The sequence below is a fragment of the Micromys minutus genome, assembly GCF_963924665.1.
Source record: "Micromys minutus genome assembly, chromosome: 19".
Taxonomy (NCBI): Eukaryota; Metazoa; Chordata; class Mammalia; order Rodentia; family Muridae; genus Micromys; species Micromys minutus.
Window position 1 is genome coordinate 801,043 of NC_137954.1, and position 16,733 is coordinate 817,775.

Here is a 16,733-nt window from a genome sequence, read left to right on the forward strand (position 1 = left end):
GAAGAACTAAGAAAACTCAAATTTCAAGCCTTAGGAAGCTAGTTTATAGTCACAAAACATATTAAATTTCTCTCATCTTTCAGGTTTTTTTACTGAAATTCAAATGACTGGATATGAAAGTTGATCCATACATAGCCAGAAACTATAGTACAATCTTAGAGAAACTTCTACAAGCAAGGACCCAGGGATTTTATGATGAGAGAGTGAGGATGTAAAGACAAGGAAGTAAATTCTGAGACATACTTAGCTTACTACCTTAAATTTTATTAAGAAGGATGCAATAACTCTATAGGAGGACCAGCAATCTCAATTAACCTAGATCTTTGAGATCTCAACCAGGCAGCATACACTAGCTAATATGAGGTTTCCAAAACATATACAGCAAAGGACTGCCAGTCTGGATTCAGCCCGATGCACCTAAACCTCAAGAGACTGGAAGCCCCAGGGAGTTTAGAGGTCTAGTGGAGTGGTTCGTAGGGGGGGTGGGGACATCCTCATGAAGATAGGGTTGGGAAGTAGAGGTATGGGACCGGGAACACCCAGAGGGTGGACCAAGAGAGGGATAAAATCTGGATGGAAAAAAATTAGCCTAAGTAAAATCTAATTTATATGTTTACCTGTTCAATAATCAAGAAACATCATTTTTAACATCAAGTCAAACCATGAAGATCCCATATATAACAGGTTATCAACAAGCTTATCTTGGTTTTGTGGAGTTTTACTAGATTAATACCTAGGCATTCACTAATTTTCATATATGGATCACTTAAGTCTGTGATAAAATACCCAAAATGTCCACTATATTAGTTAAGCAACACAGGAACCAAAGCTGAGTAGCCCATGTTATCTACAAAAAAAGTAGGAGGAGGACAAAGAGGAGGAAGAGGAAGAGTAGGAGGAGAAAGAGAAGTAGAAGGAGGAAGAGTAGAAGAAGGAAGAAGAGGTTGCAGTAGCCAAATACACAGAGGTACCAGGCAGTATCACAAATAATTAGTAGTGAAAATAGCTAAAGTTGAACTAATGTCCAATAATAGGCAGAATGAAGTCAAACTTCCTTCAGCTAGTTCATAGACCAGAGCTCAGTGAGTAATTTTTCCTTCATTTCCTAGCCAGCACTCAGTCTGAGCATGAAAAGACTCAATAGAAATGTTAAAGAATGTTATATATTTTGATTAGAGCATGGAGAGAGGTTGTGTCAACATTATGTATCTACATGTATCTAATAAATAAAATTTGAACTTCATTACTGAGGTGTAACACAATAGTCAATACCTGCATAAATGTGGGTGGCCACAGGTTTGAACCCCTGTATCAGAAAAAAAGGGGAGAAGGAGAAGGAATAAGAAGAACAGCAAATGTTACGTAAGAGAAATAGGAACAGAAAAGGAAGGAGGATGGAAAGACCAAGGAGAAGAAAAAAGGGGGAGAAGGAAGAGGCAGAGGAGAAGAAAGAACAAGAATATGGGTTTCAAAGGGATCAGAGTCCTAAAGAAACAAAGAGGTTCTCACTGAAAGAAAAACCTAGTTGCTGAAATGATTTAAGACCTCAATTTAAAGCTTTCAACCTGGAGAGTTTGACTTAATGATTCTCACATTTCAAAGAATACTTGAAATGGCAGTTTCCTTCTATTTCTAAACTCAAATTCAGTTTGAGTACAGTTACTAAAAAGAAGCATGAACATATAGTATGTTAGCTGAATTTCTCCCTCATTTGTATTAAGTAAGGATCAATAAAGATAATCAGAACTAATCTTAAGAAGGAATTCTTTCTGGCTTAAGACACAGAGAAGTTCCTGGTGGGCCATGGATGCAGTCATATTGGCAAGCTGAACCTTGTAAGGAAATCTCTTTTTTTAAGATGAAGAAAGTTACTGCAGATGGAGTAAGGAGAAATCAAAATCAAACCCAGTGGCTCACAACTTAGAAATGGTACTTTGAATTTATTTGTGATTTAGCTAGTATAATCTTTGACTCTCTCCCAAAGAACTTGAAAGAACAAATTATGATAGAATACAATTCCCACTGAATATTTTATTCCATTCCCACATGGAAATCCAAGTGTCCTCTCCAGTTACATCTTTAAGGGCTTGGACAGGGAGGGGCAGAAAAAGGACCAGTATGTTCTGACAGAACAACCCTTTTTGAGGAGACCTAATTTAACTTCCCATTGTTTAAAACAGTCTGCTATTGATTACTTTCCATATTCTGTCCAAGAACAGAGTGTTCACTCCGTTCAAAGATAGTCTTCCTTACAGCCATTTCAAAAGTCTGTCTTTGGAGTCCAATTACACGGCTTTAAGTAACTTTACTCTAATGGCACATCATACAACAGCCTTTATTTTTTCCCATTTTATTTTCCTTGCTTAAGGACCTACTACTCTAGGCTCTTTTCTTGTTAAAAAAAATAGCTCCCATATTTTTCAGTTAATGAAATGACCTTCACTTATCAAGTACTGTCACTAACTTACCTTCATCCCAGGATTTCCTGGAAAACCAGAAGAGCCAGGTATCCCAAGGGGACCCTAAGTGTGGGAAAAACATAAAGTAATCATGTATTAATCAATATACTATTATGCCATATTTCTACTCTGTGAGGAAAATCTGCATCTTGACAAATATAAACAATCTGTACATAATAAAGAACAATGTGATTATATTCCCAACACCATCCAATACCATCCTAAAGTAGTTCTCAAATCATATCAATCATATGAGCTGAGTTACCAAAGCTGAAGAGATGGTGCTACAAGGGAAAAAGTCACTTGCTGCTTTTGCAGAAGATCAAGTTTATTGCTCAGTACCTACATGGCAGTTCACAACCATCTGGATAAGTAACTGGCGTGTGTTATTCATGACTTTCAATGCGTGGGAAAACACAAACAGCTTCTGTGATCTGTATAAACCAGTTTAAACGCTATGACTTTAGGGATATCATGCTAAATTACCTCAGTTCTTTAAATAATATGTTTTGATTCCATAAGTTGTGATTAATATAATCCTTTTAAGTATACCCATTTTGTCCTAAATTTCATTTCATTTTTATGAGAAACTTGGGGAAGAAAAATATTTGGTATCAAAAAGTTTGATTAATATATTTCTATTTGTCTTTGGGAATATAGAAAAATATTTCAAACTTTAAAATTGGCCCATGTTATCAAAAATCTCCCTCTTTCTACCTCACTTTAATGAGGTTTTGTAATATTAGCACAATTTATCTTGTGCAACTGCTTGAATTAACTTTTATTCTTTCCGAAAAAATATCTCCATGGGCTGTTTAATCACAAATCTATGATATTAGGTATAATTTATGAACAGCAATCTTAACTATAAATGAAACATAACACTTTTCTGAAAACCAAGGTAGTACTACTATAGAACTATTGAACCAGTAAAAATTATGCAATTTTTAGAACCATAAATGAATCAATTGCTTTACAGATCAAAAAAGCTATATCACTCATCTATTAGAAAGAATTGGTTTTGTTTTGCTTATAGAGGTATAATTATGTAGGTATAATTTAAAAGTCCTTGACACAATAAATAGATTTATATCCACTAAAAATCCCATTTTCCTCATTAATTACTCAGATACTCAAAGATATCTTAAGATATCTATGGAAAAGGGGGGATGGAAGACAGACAATATGTTAGAACCACAAATAAGTCAAAAAGTGAATGACATGTCGTAAGTTCATGAAATTAGAGAACTATGCCTTTATCTTGATGAATATAGATTTATAATTTCTTTATAAAATGGTTGCAAACAGAACCCAGATATACATTAATTTTAATTAAACATCCTGTAGCAAACACCTTAAACCAGAAAAACAATGAGTATTTGGCCTTTCTTAGCTCACTAATATGTGGGACTTCACTACCAATATAATAGATTTAGTTTACAGTTTTACAGCTTCTTTCTGGAATTAAGCTAATGGTATTTACACTCTGTCTTGACTACTTTTTTCCATCTACAATATCAACAACTGATGCTTTCTGATCATGCATACCTGTGCTTAATGCTACAGAATGGTTTCTCAATAGGAAAGAGATTAAGCACTCCTTAACATAGTAGATATAATTGTGTGACCTAATACCTGCCTGATGATTCAATTTTACCCTTAGAATTTCCTCATATTTGTTTCACTTACTCATTCTATAGGTGAAATTACACCCAGGCCCTTTTAGATATCAATGACTCAAAGGTTTTATCGATATTTATTTTTAATTATTTTATTTACATCCTTCACCTATTGTAGGTTTAAACACATCCTCTTCTATGTTCTAATATTTAAACTTCACTCCACATGAAATCATTAATAGTATTATTACACATTTATATTAATCAATATATCCCGTTTTCAAAAATAAGAAATGTGTTTATCATGACTTAAATCCAAGTACAAATTTAACACAGAAGGTGTTCTGTAAATGCCTACACAAAATAAGTAAAATAATGGATGAATAAATAAATGAGTAATAAAATATACACATAAATAATAGATTAATTAATTAATTATGAAATACCAGAACTCACCATTGGTCCAGGTTTTCCAGGCATACCATGAGCACCTCGTTGTCCCTAATTTACAGAAAAATGGAGAATTTAAAAAGGCACAGAAAATTGCATCTTCCAAGGTTTTTTTTCATAATGCATTTGTTTTCCAAACAATTACCAGTGGAAAAAAAATTGAAAAAAAATATTGAGGCTGACTAGTAACAAAAGACACTGAACTAATAACAAGGAAAGTAAAAGTTTCTACAAATCAGATAAAGTATCAAAAATATATTTATCTTTGTATCAGTAAAGAGCAACCTATTCTCTTCACCTAACTGTATCACCCTGTGACATTGGTATACACCAATGACAGGTTGACCATCTTAGCCTTTTTCTGATCAGATTAACTTTGAGGACAAGAGTTTTTGCAAAATGAAATAATGCAAAAAAGATTTAAGCTCAGATTGATTCTGTGGGGTGTGCCCAGAATCAATTGAGTCAATGGAATAACACCTGCTGAAGGCTGCAATTGATGTTTTCCCTGAAAATGTATCAGTTTTTCCCTCTTCTGCTCTTTCCTTGGTCACATTTACAGAGGCTGATAATTCCCTGGGTGTTTACAAAGGTCTGTTATAATTGGAACACCATCGGCTTTGTCTTTCAAAGTCTGCTTCCTTTATTTGTTTTTCCATTGGTATACTTTCTAACTGCACCCCACTTCAATTTCAAATATACATATCACAGTTAAAGCTGTTGTCTAAGAAAACTGACCTAAGGCCCAAAGTCCACTGGTGTCAAATGGGCTACGAGAGAGCAGACTCTGAATTAGCCAATTGAATCAGGATTCCTCAGTGGCCACTTGGCATCATATGGAGAAGAGATCATCTTTGGCTTGCTGTGGTTATCTCCAACAGTAAGCTGAGACAGCATATTGAGTAAAGGAAGGGGATAAGCATACACTATCTATCTCAGGTATTTGGGAAGGCTTAGTGCAGAACAGACCAAAAGGATAATGGTGGCTGAACCTGAAAAAAGTATGTTCTATGAATTCTCTTCTCAACCTTAAGAATGTCATAGCATGCTGGCATTGAAGTTTATTTTAAAATAAAAATATTCTCACTGTAAAGTTATATGCCTTACTTTGCTCTCATTTAGAAAGCATATCCAGTAAAACATAACTGAAAAGAAAGTTAAACATAGTTCTTAATAAATACATTATCAAGTATACTTACAGGAGCACCCTGTGGCCCAAGTCTTCCCCTTTCTCCTGGCATTCCTCTTGGTCCCTATAAGTAAGATAGGAGGAAAAAAGTCTCCTGAATCATCTACATAAGTTATAGGCTGGTTTTAGTTCAGTGCCTAATTTTACAAAATTCATCTAATTTAGACATGATATAAATACAAGAGGCCTATGAAATAATATGATTAACGTAAGAAGCAATATTGAAAGAAGTGAATTTAGATGTGAACATCTGCTTATCTAAGGAGATTCAAACACTGATACAAGTAGATTTCACATAACCTGGACTTTAAAAGCTACATAGATAAGAATCATTTTTGATTGCTGCATTTAAAGTAAGAACATCCAGGAACCAAGAATACCAGTGATATTTTGGAAGGGCAAACTTTCACCTGAAACATCCAACTTGCTTTAGTTGCATATCTCTCAGCTACTTTTCAGAGTGATTTACTAGCTAACATGTGTATTTTTATTTAAACATTCTTATTGTAATCTGAAAAATAAAGAAATAAAGAAGGTAATGCTTACCAGAGGTCCCATAGCACCCATTGGACCAGTGGGGCCAGCTTCACCCTAAAGCATAGGTGGAAATACATCACAGGGTGAGAAATCTAAATATCATTACCAAATGCTAGTCAATACATGCATGATTTTAAAGGCACAATTTTAAAAAGGACATTTAAAAATTATGTTTTCAAAGGAATTGGTTTTACTATCTTTCCTTAAGAATTAAATGAAAATTTAACTATCAAAGAAATAAATAAAATCTAAACTGGGGATTTAAAAAAGATTGATATTATTTGTCATCTCTAATCAGTGGGCACTTACATGTCTAACTTATCACAAACAAAATTTTCTGGTGTTAAAAGTATCTAAATTATTCTCTTAGAAAAATGGCAAATGAAATCTTAAAACATTTTGTATGCATACATCTTATCACTATGTTCTCCGATTAAGAGTTCCTTGATACATCTGTGCTATTTTTTCTACCTATATGAACAAATCATTTGGGAGAAGAAAGAAGGGCTAGAAGGTCTTGAAATAGAGTAAGGAAACCAGGAAACTTATTATTTACATGGATGTTCATTTATTTAAGTCCCTCTCCTCTCCATGTTATTTCTTATTTAAAAGGTGCACACAGCAACTGAATTGCTACTATAAGTTTAGTTTAGTGTTGAACAAACCTTAGCACCAGGTGCTCCAACTTCACCTTTGGGGCCTTCAAGACCTTTGTGTCCCTGAGAAGAACAATATAAATTCATAAATATTTTAGCTTATGTTAATTTAAAAACCATAAAAGATAAAAGAACCAAAAGCACATTTATATAAAATACCTCATGGAAACAAATATCACAAGTGAAATCATTGCTCACTATATTTCTAAAATTTCACAAATAATATTATCAGCTTAAAGCATTAATCATTAAAAATATGATGAATTCCTACAAACTTAATCTATATTACAAAAAAGTTATACTATACCTAGACAGATTATAGGATTTGTATGAGGTTTTGTTTCATTTTGCTTTTAATGCATGTTTTGGTAGGGATTGTCTCGGAACAAATTCCCAAAAGACATCAAAAATGTTACTTGATAACTAGTACAGAAATACACATTCTTCTCAGAATTTCAACTACTCAGAAAGTGACTACCTCGTTTATTATAACTGATTGACTTTGGTTTTAGATACATAATTTGATAGAAGATAAATATATAATACCTGTATTCAATACAGAGACATATATAGCAGATGACTGATGATATATTATTTTTATGAGCAGTATATTTAATAGTTACCAATTCATTATCTTACGTTTAGAAAACTTCTTTGTTGGGCCTTTTGACCTAGTGTACTCCATTTAAATTAAGTCACTCATTGCAATGTGCAATGATTGTCTCTTTAACCAAGAATATTGTGACCTGGCATTGTAAGTCTCACTTACCATGATCTCATTCCATGTAACACAGTATAGCTTTATAGAACCACATGAAATTTAAAGGAAACTCGGGGTGGCATTATGATTTTAGTAATGCAGAAGAACATTGCAGTGGCAAGGAGTGATGGAAAACTGGCACTGGGAATAGCAAAGGTTTTGACTGAATTATGCTCATACCCCACTCAGTAAAAACAGAAAACAAGACAACTTACTCTGTGACCTTTCAGTCCAGGGAGACCAGGAGCACCAGGAAAGCCTCGAGCGCCCTGAGAGAAAAGACACATCATGGTTAAATTTTAAAAAATAACATTATGCCCTCCCAAGACAATTGATACATCATATACACCAACATAATAAAAGAAAGAACAGGATTTTGCCTATAAAAATGTTACTGAGGTGATCAAAACTAGAAATACAAACACAGTGTTGAAAGTGGAAGCATGGCACAAAGATGTGAGGGTGGAGGGTTCTCCTTTTCATTGACCTTCATCTGTGGTAGAAGAGGTTCTTGTATGTAGCAAGCCAAGGATTTTGATTACTTTTATTTTTGTCTGAACATTGGCAGTGGGTTGAGTAGTATAATATAATCCTGATTATTAAATACTAACTGTTCAAGACAAGCTTTGTGAAAGTGATGACTGCTTAAATGTAAATGAGGAGCTAAAATATCCAACAGAAGAGCCAGGGAATGTGAGGGTGGCTTTGTGTTCTGACTCAATCATTTCTATGTTTCTGCTAATTCTGTCTCTTCTACTCAAGCACATTAAAACAAAAAATAGAAATAAAATGAAACCTTATTGTATAACTACTGAGAAACAGTATTTGAAGTTTTTTCATATGCTCTTCTTTAATGATAAGACCCCAGACTCAAACACACACACACACACACACACACACACACACACACACACACACACACACACACACACACTTCTCTCTGCCTAAATAAATTTAGTTTTGCATTGAATTTCTATTACTACCACCACTGGAAGGGTCTATACCCAGACAGTACACATTGCTGCTATCAAACCACTGTCAAATTTTAGCTTTGACTTTTAATCACCAATAAGATCCCTAACATATAGCCTTATGCTATAAATAATCAGTAGCTTGATGACTGACTGAAGGAGAGATTTAATGCCTCAGTTCCACCATCTCTTCAGAGGAACTTCTCTTGATCCACGTATGGCACAGCTCTTCCACTACACACATCAGTCTTTATTCACTATTTACCAAATGAATGAATAAGCAACACAATAAAAAAATACTCACATAACATGATCAGAGCAATATTTTTGTGACTTCTTGCAGGCCAAATATTTCTTTAGTGGTTTTAAAGTAGCACAATTAAGGGTATATTAATTGTCTCTCAGAAGAGATGAGATACCACTAATTATTCTGTTGGCACAACCTTCCTTAGAAAATCTTTCACATCAAGAAATACCTTAGAGTTTTTTGTTTGCTTTTGTGCTTTGTTTTCTTACTAGTACCCTTCCTTTTGCTGAGTTATATCGCCCTTCACCCTGAGCAAGCAACTCAGTACACACTTATCCAAGTCTATGTAAGAATAATTGAACTCTTCATTTCAAGTAAATAGTTAACTTCAGCTTTTATGGTCCAGGGGCATTCCAGTGTGATTACATACTCTAGTATAAGAAGGAAATGAACTAGATGTACTAACACTCATAAAGACTCATTCTGCTGACCCAGAGCTGTCATCACTGCACAAATACATGATGTTGCAATGAGCTTGCAGAGTGCATCTGTGCTGTGCTGGCAGAGTACTTTCTTCCCAGTGGACATACACACTCTGAGTCCATGCAGGAGTACAGAAGGTCATAGGAATTTGCAGCATGAATTGGGTGAAAAGGACATCTGTCCTAGTGGCTAAACCTCATGCTTTTGTCTGCATTTATACCAATTCTGATAGAGGAGCAAAGGCAGAAAGATGAAGCGTTGGCTTCATAATTGAAACTAAATAATCCTTAGAGCCCTATAAATCCCAGTTAAAGATCAACATTCCTATGTTTAAAACAAAATTCCAGCAATAAACCTCATCAATTTCTAGAAACTAAACAGATGTCATGCAGTACTGGGTGGTTGTAATAAGTATAGAAACATCACGAAACTATAGGAACTAAAGTGAAGAAGGCCTGAATTAAGCTTGGGGCTGTTGGGTAGAAGAAATTATACACTGGCAAGATAGAAAATGATTTTTGTTTCCTCTGTCCCTTATTTTCTCTATTCTATTCTAGAATACCCTAAAAGAAACTAAACAAAGCAACAGGAGAATCAAAGTGGCAGGTTTGAGAAATGTTCAAGGTTCTAGATCTTGAATTCTGGTGGAGTCAGTTCACACATATGTGTTTCTTGGGTGAACTGAGGAAGAATAAAAAACTGTGTTAGATATCCTGGCAATAAGTGGATCTCTTCCTGAAACTTTAGGGCCCAAGATACTAATAAAGGATTTCAGGACACATAAGAACTTAGGGAGCAGCCAAAGAAGCATCCTGCTAACAGTTGATTAAAAACACACACAAGGCAACAATCCAAATTATTATTTCAGACAAATGAGCTGTTATACAATAAAAATATTTAGAGGTCAACACACTCAGGTGTTTACATTGTAAATAAGTCACATTGATGACTTCTTAAAATACTTCATAAATGTGGAAATTTTAGTTTTGGGAGTATTCATGTGCATTATAGTCATGATACAATTGTTTTGGCTCTAAGTTTTCATCTGGGGCCAATGCAATTCTGAGAATTGGAATTCATTATAATGCTGGCAAAATGTCTCTCCACAGTTTTCATTTTGACATAAGGGGATAGCACTTGAGTTTCTGCATTAACCCAGTGTCTACTGCATGTGTGTACAATGAGCTGGAAGTTTCACTTTCTTTAAACTTTGTGGCATTTTACTAATAACCATTACTTACTGGTGATCCTGAGAACCCCACTTCACCTGTATTTCCATTTCTTCCAGGTTCACCCTTAATGGAAAAGAGGGGGTGAGAGGTATTAAGAGATTAAATATTATTCTCTGAGATTGAATGACAAATTACAGATGAAAAGTAGCAAGTTTTTCTGTAATGTTGCAAACTATAGAAACAGAACCCAGATTTTATCTCTGGTAACATCTAATTCTACCTTTTAAGATATCAATGAGAACAGAGAGGTGCAATGTAATCTATTTTGATCTGCCAATTTCAGAGCATCAAAATTAACATGCAAAGGGCTGGGGTATAGCTCAAGATAGAGACCCTGTCTATCATACACAATACCCAAGTTTAATTTTAGCACAGTAAAAAGTAAAATAAAAATAAATATGTGTTAAATGTTCAGAGTAAGTTATCTTTTCAGCCTTCTAAAAGACAAAAAGTTGGGTTTTCATTTGTTTTCAAAGATAAATATTAATAAAAAATCTTGGATAACCCAATAGAGATAGTATTAAATATTAGCTCTTTCATAATAAGAGTCCTATCTGATTTTAGAAAAACTTAACCTGCACTCTCCATTTTAGAGTAGATTTAATAGGATCAGAATGAATAAGAAAATTAAATAATAATCAGAGCATAATACTCTCCTGACCCTTGTAGCTCCTTGTGAGTTGCTTTTAGATTCCAAAGCAATGTGCTATAGAAACTTACATCTTCTCCAGGCTTCCCAGGTGGGCCCTCTGGTCCACGGGTACCAATTGGACCCTAAGAAAAGTAGGAAAAAAACCCTAAAAAGAATATCCATCTTTTCCTTCCAACACTATTTAAATACTATTAAGACAATGAAAAATTATCAAGTTGCATTACTAATGTTTTGAATTTTATCCATATGTCTCAAATCTTGTGCAAAAAAACAGAACCATTGAATTGCTCAAATATAGTATCAATATTTTCTACAACATTCATACTCTGAGTTAAAATTCATAGAATTTAAGTATAATCCACAGTGCAGGTCTTCCACAATTATCATTTCTTGTGCCTAGGAGAACAAATATCTCACAACACATCCTAAGATTAGACCCATGTGCAATAGGCTGACATGCTTCTTCCACATTTACCATTGGTCCAGGCTCGCCAGGCTCACCAGGAGGTCCTGCAGGTCCCACACCACCCTAAAATTGAGAACAAATAATAAATAAACCCAAAAAAAGCAGCATATCAATTTCTGTATTGTTGACAACTACAGTGTTGATATTGGTCTCTGCCACATCCCAGATAATATAATTTCAATAAATTACTGACAATAAATATAATGCAATTTCCTTATTGAAAAATTAGACCAAGACTTAGTTCACCAGTCTGTTCAGATAAATATGTGTTAAAATAGACTAGTGCTAGCACAATGGGTGCTCAGACAACAGTATTTACCATCATCATCACCTTCCTCACCATTAGCAACTACCTTCCTATTCAGAAATGTAATGAAGTAAAATCCATATAGATGATCATGACACTGTGATTACCTTGATTGAGGTAAAGATTTTTCTTTTGAAGTATTATTAGTTAATACTCATTAAATCACTACAAACAGTAAAATAGTTCTAAATAATAGTTTTACTAGTATTTGGTAGATGTAGGAAAGAACTATATAGTATTAGAATATTCTTCAAGCAAGATTCTACAAAATAACTACCTTGGTTTTAATTTACAATAATATTAATTGCAAGTGTCCTTGTATTATTTGATTGTAAAGCCAGAGACTTGGGAATCAATTTTGAAAATTTTATAAGACATAAAATAATGTTCTGTTATTTTAGAACCAAGGACACATAATTCTTAGTGTTAGGAGTCAGTCTCATGATGAAAATGTGGGACCAGTAAAAAATTGTGATGACTAGGGGACATGTCAATGGATTAAGCATTTACTATGTAAGTATAGAGATCAGACTGTTGGCCTCCACAACCCATGTTAAAGCTGAGCAGATATGGTGGCCACCCTAATCCCAGTGTTTGGTAAACAGAAATGGGAACAGTGCATCTCTGGAGCAAACCAGCCTGCTGATTGACCAAACTGATGAGTGATCAAGTTCAGCAAGAGACCCTGCCTCAAGAAATCAAGAAAAGAACAAAGAAGTACACTCAGTCTTTGGTCTACACACACATATATGCACATGCACACATATACATGCACATTAGTTTAAAAATTAAACTATAAACAAAGAAGGCTACATGTGCTTCTATGTCAGTAAGGATTAATTGGTAGATACCTTTCCAAGTGAGAATTCTGAAATTTAATGTTCTGTCCAAAATAGTCATCAAGCCTGAGCCTTCTTTATGTTATAGTATATAAATTAAATATAAAAACACTTACTTGTTGTCCTTGTAAACCCTGAGGTCCCCTTGGGCCAACTGGACCCTTAAAAATAAGTGGAAAAAAGTTATATAATATACATATATATGTCATATTGTATTTATTTTTACTTTATAGATTTATTTTATTTGGGGTATATGAGTGTTTTGCTCATATGTTTGCTTGTGCACCACATGTTTCCCTCGTGTTCTTGAATGGCATACAAGAATATTGTATCCTCTGGAACTGGACTTATAGATAGTTGTAAGCCATCATGAGGGTACTGAGAATCAAACCTGGGATTTCCGAGACAACGGGTGCTCTTACTATCTAAGCCATCTCTTCAGCACCTCAATGTACATTTTTAAAATGCTAAATGTGTTTTAAAACCTGGAAAGTGACGACTGGCTAGAGGGCCATAATGACATGCCCAACCTTGCTCTTCTGGGAAGAAAATGGAATCAGAGATTAAATCTGGGTAACAGTTGTGATGATTTCATTGTGAATCCTCTGTGTCATAAGGAGAAATGACCATGCCTGTGCACACCCATTGTCTTTGGGACAGGGGCCTGCACATGTGCAAATGGGGGGTTCTAAGAAAGTAAACCATCTAAAAAAGGAAAAATCTTGGCAGGCACATAGCCCTTGCAGACATCCAGTTTGATGCTTCAGTTCCACAGCTGCCTGACTTAAATAACAAGCTGAGTTAACAGTTTATGAAACCAATGGTCTTTGTTAGGTTATTTACAATATCAGTTTAAAATTATCTTGGCACTGAGTTCTTTGGAACATTTCTTTCTCTCACAACATATATTAAAAGGATAAACAGTCTTCCTTGTCTACACATTAAATGATTCCCTGAAGCACAAGAAACAAGGAGGAGGGAAATGCAGACTTCAGGAAATTTAATTCTGTATGAGGATAACAAAACTTAATGTCAAACCTTGTAAGGTAAAATGAATTTAACTAAAATCGAATTCAATCACATAAAAGCTTCTAAGTTACTTTTAGTTCATTGTGCATGCTAGGTACTGAGAAGGAAAAGGGTCTTTAAAGTGTGGAGGCAGAATAATGGCTGCTTTGGAAGAGAAGAAGATTAATAGGAAAGGACAAACAAGAAAAATTTGAGAATGAACATTATTAAATTCTGTACATGTATAAAAATGAAATTCTATGTACAATTAAAATATGATAATAAAACATTAATTTTAAGTAAAAACTTTAAAAATAAATAAAAATTTGATAAGATGCAGATATATATATATATGTAGTTTAAACTTTAAATATATTAATCTGATATCTCAGAAAATTACTACAAACCAACCAGTTAATAATGCCACTGGTAATTTAGAAAACGCAAATATCATGTTTGAGGTATCCTAAAGCTGACCTTAAGGATGAAAAGAGGAGTGAGAATCTACAAGATGTGACTTTACTTCTTATTGTATGAAATTTTATGAACATGAAACAATTATCAAAAGGCATGGGAGAGTTGATTTGAAAACTGTTAACTTTTTCTCAGAGTCTAGAATTCTTCAAATAGCCAATTTAAGAATTAACCTGGGGAGATGGAAAATTCAAGAGGACAGAGAAAAAAGAGGACTAGCCAGGGAAGCAGAGTTGTTGGAACAAAACAGCCAATGCATGTTAGGTCAGTAGGAACTCATTAAAATGGAAATCTATGGAAAATTTCTGCCAAGTCAGTGTTTCCAATCAGCTCAATATAATATAATAAATATACTTTTAGACTATAAGGGAATAATAGTCTTTGTTTGATGGTGGTAGTTATGTCTTGTACTTTCTCAAGTACTAAATGTAATATGTAGACAGAGTTTACTGATGTTCACAAATGATTAGCATGGGTATAAACGGAACATCACTGGGCTTTTAAACTGCACACTTGCTAAATAAATTAAAGGTGTTGATAAATGTGTTTTAAAATATTTTAATTTTTTGTATTATAAAGTTTGTGTGTGTATGTATACCTGTATGTTTTGTATGTATCTGGGTATGTGTATATATGTGTTAACTTGTATGTATGTAAAAGCGAGTATATATGTCTTTCTCTGGGTTAGTGTGTATGTGTCATGGTGTGTTTCTCTCTGTGTTTTTCTTTGTGTGTGATTGTGTATATTCCTATGTGCATATATGTCTCTCTGCATGTATTCAAGTACTCATGCACAGGTGTACACATGTATGGGTATGCGCATGTGCATGTGAGTATGTCTGCATGTGTGAGTGTGTTTGTGTGGGGGGGGGTGTATGTATGTGCCATGTTGCATATATGGAAGTCAGAAGTGTCTGCACTCTTTTATCATATATTTTTTGGGGGTAGATCTCAAATCAGCAGTCTTGGCAGCACTGGGTGAGTCACCTCTTTGGCCTTTAACTAGCTAACTTAGTCTTCTTTCAACAAATATTTTATCAGTAACTTTTATGCTTACCACAGAGCCAGGCATGAGTCCTACTTGACTTCCAAGTCCAGATTTTTCATCCAACCCAGCCATCTGAGCTGAAAAGGGCTGTAAAATAAAGTGTTGACATAGTTTTCACTAAAGAAGATGTTTCACTAAAGAAGATGTGCATTGACCTGCTTTTAATAGTGAGAAATGTGCTTGCTCTGCCAGTCTCAGATTAGATTATCCTAAAAGCCATTCTAAACAGTTGTATATAGCACATGAAAAAAATAGCTGTTTTTCATTGTGTGTGGTTTTGATAGACCATTCTCCTCCACAGCATTTTGTAAATATACTGTTTCAAAAAAGAACTGTTGCAATGGAGTATATGACATGAACCAAGTTACCAGCTATATTATCTGGCTTGTTCCCTTCTCCGGAACATGCTAATAACAGAACAAAGCTTAACAATGTATTTTAAATATTTATCCTAAAGATGCCAGATTACATTTTAAGTATATGGTATTCTTTATTTATTGATGGAAAGTAGCCAAAAAATGATTTAATTTAAATTGACAAAAATTTCATAATTTCAATCAATTTCTGCTTTCTCCAAGAATTAGAACCAGTTTTAACTATTTTCTATGACATTTAAAATACTCAGCAAATAGTGATATTTTTACTTCTTCCTTTCAGATTTGCATCCATAGGGGGAAATTTTCCTGAACAGAACACCAGTGGCTTGAGCTCTAAGACTAAAGATTAAGAAATGGGACTTAATGACATTGCAAAGTTTCTGTAAGGCTAAGGACACTGTCAAGAAAACAAAATGGCAGCCAACAGATTGGGAAAAGATCTTTACCAACCCCACACTTGATAAAGGTCTAATATCCAATATATACTAAGAACTCAAGAAGTTAGATGCCACAGAATCAAAAAAGTCATATTAAAAAATGGGGTACAGAGCTAAACAAAAAATTCTCAACTGAAGAGTATTGAATGGCTGAGAAGCATCCAAGGAAGTGCTCACATCCCATTCATCAGGGAAATGCAAATCAAAACAACCCTGAGATTCCACCTCACACCAACCAGAATGGCTAAGGTCAAAACCTCAGATGACAGCAGATGCTGGTGAAGATGCAGAGAAAGACGGACACTTCTCCACTGTTGGTGGGGTTGTAAGCTGGTACAACCACTCTGGAAATCAGTCTGGCGGTTCCTCAGAAAATTGGACATAGTCCTACCTGAAGACCCAGTTATCCCACTTCTGGGCATACACACCAGAAATGCTCTAACATACAATGAGGACACATATACCACAATGTTCATAGCAACCCTATTTATAATAGCCAGAAGCTGAAAAGAACCCAGTTGT

The 16,733-nt window shown here is 34.5% G+C and overlaps 1 protein-coding gene across 1 annotated transcript in view; it reads right to left on the reverse strand.

Annotated features, from left to right (window-relative positions):
- Positions 1-16,733, reverse strand: part of COL5A2 (collagen type V alpha 2 chain) — a gene marked incomplete at its 5' end in the record, with an annotated part of 75,978 nt that overhangs the window by 47,352 nt on the left and 11,893 nt on the right. Inside the window, 11 exons of the mRNA XM_080932884.1 lie at positions 2,469-2,522; positions 4,535-4,579; positions 5,728-5,781; positions 6,264-6,308; positions 6,920-6,973; positions 7,886-7,939; positions 10,613-10,666; positions 11,324-11,377; positions 11,731-11,784; positions 12,984-13,028; positions 15,407-15,484. Coding sequence (XP_080789010.1) covers positions 2,469-2,522; positions 4,535-4,579; positions 5,728-5,781; positions 6,264-6,308; positions 6,920-6,973; positions 7,886-7,939; positions 10,613-10,666; positions 11,324-11,377; positions 11,731-11,784; positions 12,984-13,028; positions 15,407-15,484 — 591 coding nt within the window. The remainder of the gene's footprint in view (positions 1-2,468; positions 2,523-4,534; positions 4,580-5,727; positions 5,782-6,263; positions 6,309-6,919; positions 6,974-7,885; positions 7,940-10,612; positions 10,667-11,323; positions 11,378-11,730; positions 11,785-12,983; positions 13,029-15,406; positions 15,485-16,733) is intronic.